The sequence below is a fragment of the Eulemur rufifrons genome, chromosome 4 (genome assembly GCF_041146395.1).
Source record: "Eulemur rufifrons isolate Redbay chromosome 4, OSU_ERuf_1, whole genome shotgun sequence".
NCBI classification, from domain to species: domain Eukaryota; kingdom Metazoa; phylum Chordata; class Mammalia; order Primates; family Lemuridae; genus Eulemur; species Eulemur rufifrons.
The window spans coordinates 53978660-53992236 of NC_090986.1; the positions used below are offsets into that span (position 1 = coordinate 53978660).

The following is a 13577-nucleotide window of genomic DNA, read 5'->3' on the forward strand; positions in this document are numbered from 1 at the left end:
TACCCCTATATTATATCTCTACCCTCTTCCTCATGAACCACCAGATCAACTGACCAAATAATTTATTACCTGGTATCTATTAGCTGACAGCCAATTACATGCTTTAGAAATATTTACTTAATAGCTGCTAAGCCACATACTGGTAACCACAAGCACATAGGAGCCTGAAACAGCTGTCAATAACAGATAGCAGGACTGGTAAACAGATGCTACGGTTGGTTTCAGTATGTGAGCATGAAGAGGAAGCTGCTGTGGACATGAAAATTTGGTTTGGAAATGTGTTATCTAAAGTAACGGTAGGGCATTTATGTGGAAATATTTAGGGAGGTCATGGGGGACACAGTACTGAAGCTCTGTTCTCAGGGCTGGACATGCAGATTTGGAGTCCTCTTCTTAGAGAAAATGGTTGAAGCTGTGAGATTGTGGTAGAGAGAATGTAGAAAGGGCAGAAAAGTGGGCCAAGGATCTAACTCTGAGAAATGGCCATATTGAAAGTTATGATTGTGTGGGAGGGGTTCGGAAGGTAGAATAAATTACTAAAGAAGATTAAAAATAAATCATCAAAAAGCAGAAGAGTAAGCATGGTAAAGGTCCATAACATGATATCAAATAGAATGTGTTAACCAGGAATCTGAGGATGTGAGTTTTGTCTCCAGCTCTGCCTGAAAGTTGTATCTGCTACCTTAACTTTATGTAGAACAAAGTTAATATACCCATATTACCTTTCTCACAGGGGTGTTATAAGAATCAAATGAGTAGATATATGGGGAAAGTGTTTGCAAACTATAGAATAGCCATATATAAAGGTAAGGTGATCATATTGATATTATTAATTATAAAATAATAATTTTCAAAGTAATGCATAACATTCTGCAGTGAATCCTGATGTCAACTTCTTGGAGTTCAGCCAGATTTCACAGATCACACAGTCCTCTAAAAGATTGCCCTCACTTCAATACCAGCTGCAAGTTTGAGTGTCCCTAGGCCACTCCACTTCTGACAACCTGGCTACAAATTTAGTGGTTTCTACTACCCCGTCAGTTTCAATAATTTGCTAGAATGACAGAATGCAAGAAAGCACTATGCTTAACTATTACAGCTTTATTATGGCAAAAGAATGCAAATCAGAACCAGCCAAAGGGAGAGATACATGAAGCTTCTGTTGTCCTCAGGGACACATCACCCTCCCAGCACGTTGCTGTGTGATGACACACAGAGTAGTGCAAACCAGGAAAACTGACCTGAACGTCAGAGTCCTGAGTTTACCTTGATGCTTTGCTACTTAGGCATGATTGATTGAATCGTTGGCCACATGATTGAACTCAAACTCGAGGATCAGGCTGATAATCACTTGGCTCAAAGGCCCAACCTGCTAATCACATGATTGGTCTTTCTGGCTTGGCCAGCTCCCATTCTGAGTCATTCATTACCGTAAACTATCCAGGGGCCCACCTTGAGTCACTTCATTAGCATAAACTATCAATTCATGGTTTCAAACTATAGGTCTGAGGGGCCTCCTGTGAGTAACAAAATTACAAGTGTTTAGAGTCTACCTCCTAGGAACTGGGACAAAGGCCAGCCAAATTCTTTATTACACGCATTCTAAACTGTTGCAAATGTAAGAGAAAATGAGGCATGAGAAAATTCCATCGAGTATGATGATTTTGATGTTAGTGGTAATCTTGTAAGGAGCAATTTCAATAGAGAGTTATGAATGAAAGCGAGATTAGAATGGCTAACAATTGAGTGGAGAGGTGAGAAAGAGGGAAGCAGGTATGGAGGGGGGCGTCCAACTCAAGTAACTATTACAAATCAGAAAGATAAGCAGTTGAATAGAAGAGTTCACATTACCATCCTCTTTAGCGGCTGAACTTACCCTGGAGTCCTGTGCTCAGGAGCCTGCATCATCTCCAGCTTCCTTCTAGCCCTGTGCTCAGTTAGAAAGACCCAGCCTAGGAAATTGCAAAATGGCAATGCTGTCTTTGAATTTTTATTTGAAAGATAGTGATATGGAACAACACTGAAAAGAAGTATATTTATATGAATTTCTGCAAAGAAAGTTCTGCTTTGTCAATAATCTCCTATATTCAGAGATAAATATTTTTTTAATCATCCTCTGCTTTGCCTATTTTGTTTGAATGGGGGGAGTAATTGTTTTGTCTAGTTGTTTTTGTTTTTACATAATTGGTTTTAATAAGAGTTTCTGGCACTCCTGAAAGATTTTCACTATATTCAAAATGACCTTTTGCTCTTTGTATCATTTTTATGTATTTTCACTACATAAGATAAAATAAGCAGCAAAATGAAACCAAGGGAAGACAATTATTTATAACATCAGTAAATCAGCAGTAAGGAAAACCACAGGGATATGGGCTGCTGGTGGCCAGCAGTAACTTCCGTTATTGCATAGATTAAAAACATATATTTGTCACACACTTTACTATCATGTAGACCCAGTGGTGCTTTAAAAATTATATTTATGGGTCATTTTTTTTCTTTCACCAAAGTAAAGCCATTGCTGGGGTGAAACAAAACAGCTACTTAGTAGGTCAAAGTGATAGTTAAAAGCAAAAAGTAAAGAATTGTAAGGAAAGACCAAATTTCTGGAAGACTGAATAGATGCAGTCAATTTAGGACACCAGAGTTCTATATTCTTCCTCCTGTCAAGGCTGCCCCGGGCTCACCATTGACCACAAAAGGCAAGAGCTCAATTTTATATTTCATCTGAGAGTTGGCACATCTGAGAAACCAGTGCCCATTAGAACCACAATGTGATAGGGGATCAATACTGACTTAAAGGAATGATGCCTCCTTTGGAGCCATAATTGATATTTCCTGCAGCAGAGAAGGCTTCCCTAAGGGCCAGCACCAGGACCTTAGTTAGTCTTGCCTTCTTAGCTCAAGAAGCACAAAAACCGTTGGCTGAAATACTTCCTCATTTACATGCCAAGTTGCATATATTTATATTTAATTTTTTGTCAGCTACTTTCCTAGTTTTCTGTGTCTTCTGTGGTACTCGAAAAACAATGGAAATGTTAGTGCAAGATGGTGGAGTTTTTTGAAACTTTCTTTTTCATCCAAATCTATACCCTTCCAAAAGTCATGTGGGACCCAACGCTGACTGTAGTTTAAAGGCCTTTATTCTCATTTCTAAGTCCAGTGGGTTCTCAGTATTTAAGAGCTGTTCAACTTACCAACACTTGTCAACTCTTCACTCACTTTCTGAAAAGAAGCTGTGGTGGGACTCCAGATTCAATTCTTAGCATAAGAATCCTATGAGGAATTAAATTGAAATAAGTGAGTCTTCCTGTCTTAAAGGAAAATAGCACGTATTCCCCTCCAGTTTATTTCCACAGAAGCACAAATACAAGATGTGTGGATTAGGTTCCCTTACTGATTTGGTACCAAGAATAGCAGCTGCTGCTTTGCCTTCTCTGTAGTACAATCACCATGGCCCTTGATCTTGGCAGTATTCCTAGATATATCATACATAGACATGAGTTGTAATATCTTAAAGAAGAAAAAGCCTAAGATTCGATTCATAAAATCATAGCACAGACTTCCTCTCTCTGGAAAACTAAGCAATCATCCTACTTCGCCTTAATGTTTTTAGTTTCCATTTAAAGTATGTACGGTAAGGATATGGGTTGAAAAAGAAATACAAATGCTTCTCTCTTTATTGTTAGCTCAGCCTTACCTTTCATTGAGTCCATGTGTCCTAGTGTGTCATCTTGTATTTGTAGCTGCCTAATTTCATAAGAAAAGGATGAGCCCACCTGCCTCAAATCACTATTTATTTATACCTCTGAGCACCTATATAGAGTTCTATCCAACTTACAGGGTGTGGCATCACCCTGTTGTTTGAAAGTCAATCACTTAGAAACTAAGTGCGTGTTTTTGCATGGAGTTTAGGTCTCCTGTTCAGCCCACATGAAGCCACCACTGACAAACTTTCAAAATAATAATAATGACAAAAGACACCTGACCTTGAACCAACATTATAGTAAGATTTCTATATAAAATGAACTTCTAACTTGGGAGCTTCCTGCACCTGCAATCATTTTATCTGGTTGCACTGGGATAGGCAATTCCTCCAATCCAACTTCACTTATCTGCTTTGGAATTTAAGATGAGACTCCCTCAATCCCACAGTTTTGGTCTCCCATGGCTGAGGACCAGGATGGGGGCTGCTTGGGTGCCGAGAGATTAATGTGAGGACTGGGAGTGAAGAGTTGTTATCTAGGAATTTCTAACAGAGCTATAAACATCCTTTAAAAAGCCCTTGTGCACTTTCTTTTTTATTTCTTCAGTGGTCTCAGGAATGGCCTCTTTCCTTTTTATACTATCTTGTCTGTTACTTCTCAAGAAAGATTCTTCACCTGAAACCACAGAGGAGATAAATACTTCGTAGTTTTTCTCTTATCATTTTGTCCCTAAAGCAAGCCCACAGCTATCTGGAGTTTTCTCAAAAGGGTAGAAATGCTTTTGGTTGCATTGGCCCATCCATTGTTATTTACCTAAGCCTCCAAAGAAGTTCAAAAACCAAACGCTAAAAGAAAAACCCAGGCTATGCTGGGCATTTCATCCTTAGATTTGATATAGATCCAGTAAAGGAGGGCTAAGACGTCCAAATGGATGTACAATCCTTGTTTTTGGCAACACACAGTTCATTAGTGACCTTGACAAGAACAGTGTCAGAAGAGTAAAGGGTCAAAAGCATGATTGGAGTGGGTTCAAGAGAAAAATGGGGAAAGAAGAATTGAGACAGTAAGTATGGGCAGTTCTTTCAAGATGTGTTGCTGTAAAGGCAGCCAAGAATTGCGTTAGTAGCTGGAGCAGGATGTGGAGATAGATTTTTTTCTCTAAAGATTAGGGTTATTACAACTTGTATGATGAAGAGAGTGATCAAATGGAGAAGAAAACCTTTGTAATGCAGTAGAGAGAGGGTACAGCAGCCAGAGGGATGTCCTTGAATAGACAAGAGAGAGTAAGATCTGGTGTTCACCTTGAGGAGTTGTCCTCAGAAGGGAGCACAAAAGGTTGATTGATCCTAACGGGAGGAAGGAATGTATGTGTGTGCAGTAGGTGGATAATAGATGTTGGGGGAGCTGAGGCGCTTGTGGGAGTCCTCTTACGATTGCTTCTATGAATGAGTTAAATGAGAGTGAAAGAGGACATGTAGGAGTTTTGAAAAGAGAGGAGGAGGTGTGAAATAAATAGTTGTCTAGGAGAATGGAAGAGTGAATGTACTAGGGCAGCTGTCCCCAACCTTTTTGGCACCAGGGACCGTTTTCATGAAAGGCAATTTTTCCACTGACAGAGGAGGGGGGTGAGGGGGCAGGGAGGTGGAGCTCAGGCGGTGATGCGCAGCCCAATTCGTAACAGGCCCCCACGGACCGGTACTAGGCCACCGCCCAGGAGTTGGGGACCACAGGACTAGGGGATTGTCGTGGGATTAAGGTGATGCTTTTGAAGTTCATAGTCATGAATTTAAGTGAGACCAGGAAAGAAAAGGAGGATATGTGTAACCGTGGACATATTGTGGTAAGGTGGTTTACACAGATATACTATCTGCTTTACAAAGTTGTTGCAAGAATTCAATGTGTCAGAAAGCATTCTAAAGCGTAAGTACAGGACACCATTATTATGAAACTTAGCTTTAAATTACTCAGCACATTTCTTTGGCAAAAAGCTTTTCAGATTTCTTTAAGACAGCCTCAAGTATCTCTAGAGAAAGCATTTGGCTTTAGCCACTGATTTACTCAGTAACTAAGTCTAAGCAAATGACTTAACCTCCTTTTCCTTTTACCCCTCGATCTATAAGCTAAGGGTGGTAATGTTTAAAGTGCAACAAATGCTTTGTATATAAAGTGCTATATAATACAAGCTATTCCTAAGATGGTATTTCAGCCCTCACTGGTACAGTCACCAAAAAGTCAGAGAGGTCAGAGCCTCTGAATAAGCCCTAAGCCTATGGTAGGGGGACGCCTCCCTTAGAAAGCTTTGAAAAAAGAAGGAAAGGAAAATATCTCTTAGTAGGTGTCACCCCCGTTCTTTCCTTTAATCCTCACAGCTACTCTTTAAGATTGATTACTAATTAGAACCTGAGACTAAAAGAGGTTAAGTAACCTGTTAAAGCCAAGTGGTAGGGCTTGGATTTCAACCGAGGTTTCCCTTAAAATCTCATGTTGTTTTCACTTTGCCATATATGGAATTAGGTTTGAAACAGTAAAGTTGTAGAAGCTATACGATTTACATATATATATATATATATATATATATATGCATATTTAAGACTCATACTTTGGCCAATTTAACCTCTTATCTGCCATCAAACATTTAACTAGAGTTGCCCAGTAACAGAATAAACTGGTTTGTTTGGAAATAACAGCACGATGGTGTAGTTTATAAGAAATCAAATGATAAGAACAGATAGGGGCATTTGGGGGAAAGAGCAGTAATCTGACTAAAAATCTGCATTTAGCTACAAATGCAGGTTTCAAGCACCCTTTGGGAGAGGAGGGTGGGTGCCAGAAAAAAATAAATTTACATGGTCATGGGAACTACGGGAATACCATGGCCACTGTGCTCTTTCCCTCAAACACGATATGTACATTATAAGCTACAGAGCATAAATGCCTTTAAGAGAAAATCACTGTCCTATTAGATTTTGATTTTTGAGTAACAATTGCCCACCTGATAGAGAAAGTGATAGGAAAAGTGTATTTATTTTCTTCCAACAGCTAAAAGGTGATCATACTTCGAAAATTTGTTGAGATTGTCCAAGAAAGTGTGTAAAATCCTCATCCATCACTGGAAGCCCCTGGTCAGGAAATGACAGTGCAGTAAATATCTTCAGCAGCCACCTTTTAATGTACAAGCTGTTTTCAGTTGGAATTTTCAGCACTCACATAAAACACAATGTCATGAGTGACTGCTTGTGCTCCAAAGTCATTACTATTGGGATAATGGAACATCTCTCAGCGAATAACCAAAAAACTTTAAATGTCATGTCAAGTTTGTTGAAGCCATTTTCAAGCCCCTTTCAAGGTTACATGAATATTGAGGGTGTCTATTTTTTAAAAGCTGGAGATCTATGAGAAAGATCACTCATAAGGCTGTGCAATGTGAGAGTCAGTTAATTAAAAGAAAATCTCAGTCTCTTTGGGAAAGTCAATCAGCCAGTGCCATTTAATCATTAGCTATTGCAACTCTCTCCTTTTAGCCTTGATAAATCAGGATTGCCATATAATAAAGGAATATTCTTGTGTATATGTGTACATGTATGTATGTATGGGTATGTATATACTTGACAATTACATTATAACATAATTCTAGTTTGCTAGGAAGCTTTAATAATTTGCCTACCAAATTCATTATTTCTTTTAAGGGAAGTCATTGACTTTAAAATTTTTACTAGAAATTTTTCTCCTTGCTTTTGTTAAAGGAAATTAATCTCATTGTCATTCAAACTAATGCTTATCTTAGATCATAGAGTATGGAAATAATTTCTTTATCCAACACTTATTTATTGAGCACCTACTTTGCACCAGGACCATTGTAGGCACTGAAGCTACAGCAGTATTTAAAATAATGTCCCTTACACAGTAAAATAATAGACATTGGAGACTTGGAAAGGTGAGGGGGAGGGAGGAGGAGTGAAACACAACTTAATGGATGCAATGAACACTATTCAAGTGATGGTTACACTAAAAGCTGAGACTTCACTTCTATGCACTATGTCCATGTAACAAAACTGTACTTGTACCCCCTGAATCTATAAAAATTTAAAAAATAGTAAAATAAAATAAAAATATCCCAGATGTCTTGGAGCATACATTCTAGTAAAAGACCGACAATGGACAAGTAAATAAATATATGATGTGTTAACCCGTCATGAGTCCTGTGAAGGAAAACATGAGGGGATAGAGCAATGCACAAGGCGAGAGCTATTTTAGGTGAATGGTTGGGGAAGGTCTCTCCAATGAGATGTTGTTTGAGCAGAGACCTAAATAAAATCTGAAACCAAGCCATGGCAATTACCAGTGACAGGCAGTTCAGGTATAAAGGAAGAAGGAAATAGGCATTAGTGCTAATGAAATGATTGTCTATTATATTTTGGTTTATTTTTAACCTCTGTGTGTTTATTTTAAACCTACTTACTCTGTTCAGTGTTTCCTTGTTTAGTCTAAGAGGACTTGCTTATTGAGAATAATTATTTTAAATTTATGTTTCATAATGTGCACAGTCGTTGGTTATCACAGTGATAAGTTTTATGTTTCTTTCTTCCTTACTGCAGAAAATCCGAAAGTGCAGTTGACAGAAGGGTCACGTTCACACTACAATATCAATTGCAACTCAACAAGGACTCCAGCCGCCAAGGAGCTTAATTATAATCTAGACACTCATACGTCTACGGGGAGGATCAAGGCAGTTGAGAAGAAGGAAGCCTGTAATGTAGAAAGCAACAGAAAAAAGGAAATGGAACTTCTTGGCTCTGTTTCTAAAAATGAATCAGTTCCCGAAGTTGAAGCCCTGCTGGCAAGATTACGAGCTTTATAAGTTAAACTGGTAAAAAATGATTAAGCTAAATATAAAGCCATGCTCTGAGCTATAACACTTGAAAAAATTGCTTTTATATAAGTGACTTTATATAGTTTTAAATTATGATATATATTAGAAAAGTAAAGCTAAACACATGATTGCAATGCTTTTTCTATATACTTGAGGGTTTGGTTTATTCAGGATTGTAATGGGCTTAATGCTTTTTTTGTCTCCTCATATTCATCTGTTCTATATTTGGTAGTTAAATTATACATATTGCTTTAGAGAGCAGGTAGGTGGCCATGTGTTCAGCAATGTGTCCTTAAGAAAATACCATCTTTCTAAGCCACTGGAATTTTTACTATTTTTAACATTAATGAATGTCAAGTTATCAACCTCAACTCTTGCTACATATATATTGCATGTATATTGTTTATAAGGCTCAAGGTAAAGCCTGGGATTTACATGCTACCAGCACAACATCAGAAACATATAACCGAATGTATCAGAGCTAGCTATAATATAAGGAAATGACAGGTAACCCCATTATCACCATTTTTTAATTCTTGTTAAGTAGAACCTGTAGGAGACTATAAGGCAATTGAGCACATTTTTTCCAAAAATGATGCAATAAGAATGTACGCACTCTCTTTGCAAAATGTATGAGCTTTTGCATAAAGTGGATATATACAGTTATTACAGTGCTGCCGAGACCCCTGGTCCTAGCTTAGAGAGTATTTTTCCCCTGGTAATTATGACTCTTGGATAAAATTGACATTTTGAAACTTCCCAAGTAACAAAAATTTTTGATTTCTGTGAACAAACCTGGAATTACAGTTTCTCTGATCTGACAATCAATAACTTTAACAAAGATCTAAATAAGTGTTTCAAGGAAAGTTTTCATATGCAAACGTAATTTTGCCTCATTTAGGCATCATTGCTCTGTTAATTCTATATCAAAGAAAATAAACTTGCTACTTGCACTCAATGAAATAAAAATTGCTTTCTTGTACTCTCTCCTCTCTCCCCCCTCTCTCTTTTCTTGACACATTCTGTGGATAAGCTGGAGATAGACTGCGCTATCCAGTCTGTGTAAGCATCGACTTTGCTTTATTATGTGTAATGAGTAAGTGACTGCTCTTTTACCTTCAGTTAAAAAAGCAGTTATATGGAACTAGTCTGGCGAGGTCCACTGCTTTTTATTTCCTTAAGTTGCCACCTCTTTTCAAGTCCAAGTTAATAAAGTTAATTAATTAGAACTATGAACCAGGCCCTGTTTGTAGGCATTGGGGAAGAGAGTGTTATCCATAGCCAATGTAGGAATTCATTTGTTCCTCTATGCATTGCTGAAATGTGCATTTTTGCCCTCCAGTTGCAATTTCTATTTTCCTGAAAACAAATCTTAAAAATCAAGAAAGGTGAAGGACATTTACACATTTAAGCAGACAGCAGCCCTGACAACAAGGCAGGATTGTTTTGTGTAGGAAAGAAGTTAAATGAAAGAATTCTCACTATCAGTTCTTAATGTGACTTTGCAGATTGGGGCTTTTCAGAAGCAAGACTTAAATTTAACTAGATAGTTTGGACATACTGGGCAGCCAGTAAACACGCTGGAAACTTGGGAACAGGTAGCAGCCACAGGGGAGAAGAAGCCTGGCAAGTAAAGGGAAGTGAAGATGACATAGACTCCCAAGGGCAGAGGAAGGCAGAAAAGTCCAGCGACGGAGCAGTCAGGCCCCAGAACATCTGTCTGCAGGAGCTCCCGGACACCTTTCCAGCAAGGGGACCAAGAGTCTGAGGCCAGCAGAGCATCGCGGCTGGCCTCCCGCAGGTCAGCAGCCAGCACCCGTCCCCCTCGATGACAGGAGCTAGTTCTGAGACAGACCATAGCTGTAGAGAGGAAAACTCACAACAACCGACAGAGGTTAAGTGCAAACTCAAGGAACAGTTGATTTTTTGCTGGAGATACACATTTCCTTGGTAAATGCCTGCTCAAGAATGGGCAAGGGGTATAATTAGGGTTTTAAAATTCATAATATTCCTTTAGCAAACTGTAGATGAAAACCATAGCAATGACCTTTAATTTGAGGGCAGACATTGAGGTACAATTTTGTGTTTCTGTGAAAAGTTTGTTCAGCAGGTATGATGGTTAATTTTATGTGTCAACTTGACCAGACTAAAGGATGCCCCAGATAGCTGGTAAATCATTATTTCTGGGTGTGTCTGTGAGGGTGCCTCTGGAAGAGGTTAGCATTTGGACCAATAGACTAAGTAAAGATCACTCTCATCAATGCAGATGGGCATCATTCAATCTGTTGATGGCTAGAATAGAATAAAAAGGCTGAGAAAGGGCAAATTTGCTCTGTCTACTTGAGCTTGGACATCCATTTTCTCTTGCCCTTGGACATCAGCAGTCCTGGTTCTCAGGCCTTTGAATTCACTCTGTGACTTACACTGCTGGCTGCCCTGGATTCAGGCCTTTGGGCCTGGACTGGAATTACACCACCAGCTTTCCTCGACCCCTAGCTTGGAGATGGTAGACTGTGGGCTTTTCAACTTTTATAATCACCTGATCCAATCCTTCATAATCTCTTTCTCTCTCCCTCTGTGTGTGTGTGTGTGTGTGTGTGTGTGTGTCTGTGTGTGTGTACTATTTCTCTGAAGAACCCAGCAGGTAAAATTCAAAATCATCTGATATAGCTCGATGCTCTTGACAAGGATGTCCTATCTAGTCCAGTGACAAACCCCAGGTAGATTATTCTCCCCTTTTTCATGTCAATGTAGAGAATTTAGCTAGAACACACAGACAACTAAGTGATCATTAAGTCAACTAAGTGTTGCCCAAAAGCAATAACCAACTGGAAACAAGTTTTCCCAATCATATATGTAATTTGAAAATAATGGAAGCAATCTTATTAGATTTGCTTATATGTTCTTTTTTGTTAACATATTTGAATGTTTAAACAAAATATATCGAAAACACCTAGTGTTTATATGAAGAAGTAGACATTTCAATTATTCACATCAAAATTTTCTGATAAATCTGGAAAATGCAATTATTTATACCAAGTTACTCCAAAGCTCTTTTAGTTGTTAATATACTATTTATTCAAAAACAGGAATCATTAATGACTTTAAAATACTAGTTCAGCCATAAATGATTATTTCATGGGTGGTTCGTTTTTATTTTAAAATGTCATAATCCAAAGTAGATCCAAGTTTTCTAGTTAGAAACTAAATCATTTATGCTATACTATACATCTGTGAATAGTACACAGTATACATTAAGGTGTCTTTTATATGTGAACACATGTAGACTAGAAGCACATTTGGTGATAAGTTTTGTGGCAGACTTTTGCATGGACGTTATGACTTTTGGAAAGTGATAGGTCCTAATATGTAAACTGCTAATGTGATTGAAAACCAAAAAAGTGACATTTTCTTTTTCTTTCATATAAATTACTTAAAATTTTGAGATCTAGAAATTATAGCTAGCAGTGACTCAGTACTCATTTTTGTCTTGTGAATTGTTAAATGCTAGCTGTACATGCCACGACCAGGCACGAGTGTTCTTAAAATATGTCTTAGGGCCAAATTGTTCAACCATTTTGTTCTCAGAGTTACTGTTTAGCAAAACACGTGGAGTTGCCAAAGAACCACAGAGATTGGATGGCGTTTCATAATTGAATCCAAATCTTTGCCAAAAATGAAAATAATGGAACCTTAATCCATGAAATTTCATTACTTTTAAACAGACCTTTGCCTTTTAAAGTGGGTATAAGAAGAAGGTTAAAACTAGGATGGGAAATAGGGTTTGAAATAGAACAAAAGTCAGCTGTGTCCTCTAATTAGGATTTAACTGTAGAGGCCTCTTTGTCTCCTCCTATTCAGCTATTATTATTTTTAAAGAAGCAGGGTCTTACTCTGTTGCCCAGGTTGAAGTGCAGTGGTGTGATCATAGCTCACTACAACCTCGAACTCCTGGACTCAAGCAATCCTCCTGCCTCTGCCACCGAAGTAGCTAGGACTACAGGTATGTACCACTACATCCAGCTAATTTATTTTTTGTAGAGATGGGGTCTCTATATGTTGCCCAGGCTGGTCTGTAGAGATGGGGTCTTGATATGTTGCCCAGGCTGTTCTCCAACTTCTGGCCTCAGGCAATCCTCCTGCCTCAGCTTCCCAAAGCACTGGGATTACAGGTGTGAGCCACTGCACCCAGCCATATTCAGCTAATTATATTTGAGTGTCATCTTTTACTTCAACAATAGCCTACCCTTTAGGCATTTCCAAGAAGCAAGAACTTAAAATGAATCTTAATTTCTTCCAGGGAACCTTAAAATAATAGATATTTTTCCTCTATCCATCTTGAAACCACAACCATTGGACAAAAGTGTTTTAAAAGCCTCAGATATTTCCTTCTTATAATTAATAATATTAACAACATTCTCCATGTTCCTGCAGATCTACATTATTCTTATTTAAAATCTAATTTTTTAAAAGGTATTCTGATGACAGAATTGGAAGCCAAATATCTAGATTATCTCTTCAAGGCAGATTATTCACATTCATTTACAATAGCCTTTTAAAGTATTTTAATAAGTCCCTGTTGAGTTACTTAACTTTTTAAAAAATTATTTAAAGATTGAGACTTTCCACTTGTCTCTTGACATTTTTATCCCACGTTATATTTGGGATGAATAAATTTCAAAACATTTCTACTTTCTCCTTATTTTCTAAATACGAGTTACTAAAATTTATTTTAAAGTTGAATCTCCAGTAAGAATCTATCTAATCTTAATATTTTATGTATAACCTGGGTAGGTGGTGATTGGTGGTCAAACATGAAGCCTGTGATAGAAAGCTATAATAAAATAATTAGATTTAAGCACATTCAAGCAAAAATTCTAGTGAAGTATTTCTTGAGAGCAGGACGAAGTCCTTAGATATGTATATTCAGTTAATTTCTCCCCAGAGTGTCTGCTTTCTCAGAGACCTGGCTGGTTCTGGTGGAGTATATCCATCTTTGCATC

At 38.0% G+C, this 13577-nt stretch overlaps 1 protein-coding gene across 4 annotated transcripts in view; it reads left to right on the plus strand.

The window, feature by feature from the left end:
• The window catches only part of DIAPH3 (diaphanous related formin 3), a 464837-nt gene extending 455300 nt beyond the window's left edge, over positions 1-9537 (plus strand). For all 4 annotated transcript variants that reach the window (XM_069467186.1, XM_069467187.1, XM_069467188.1 and 1 more), the window contains one exon: positions 8300-9537. In XM_069467186.1, coding sequence (XP_069323287.1) covers positions 8300-8562 — 263 coding nt within the window. In that variant the 3' untranslated portion in view covers positions 8563-9537. The remainder of the gene's footprint in view (positions 1-8299) is intronic.
• Positions 9538-13577: the final 4040 nt, after the last annotated feature.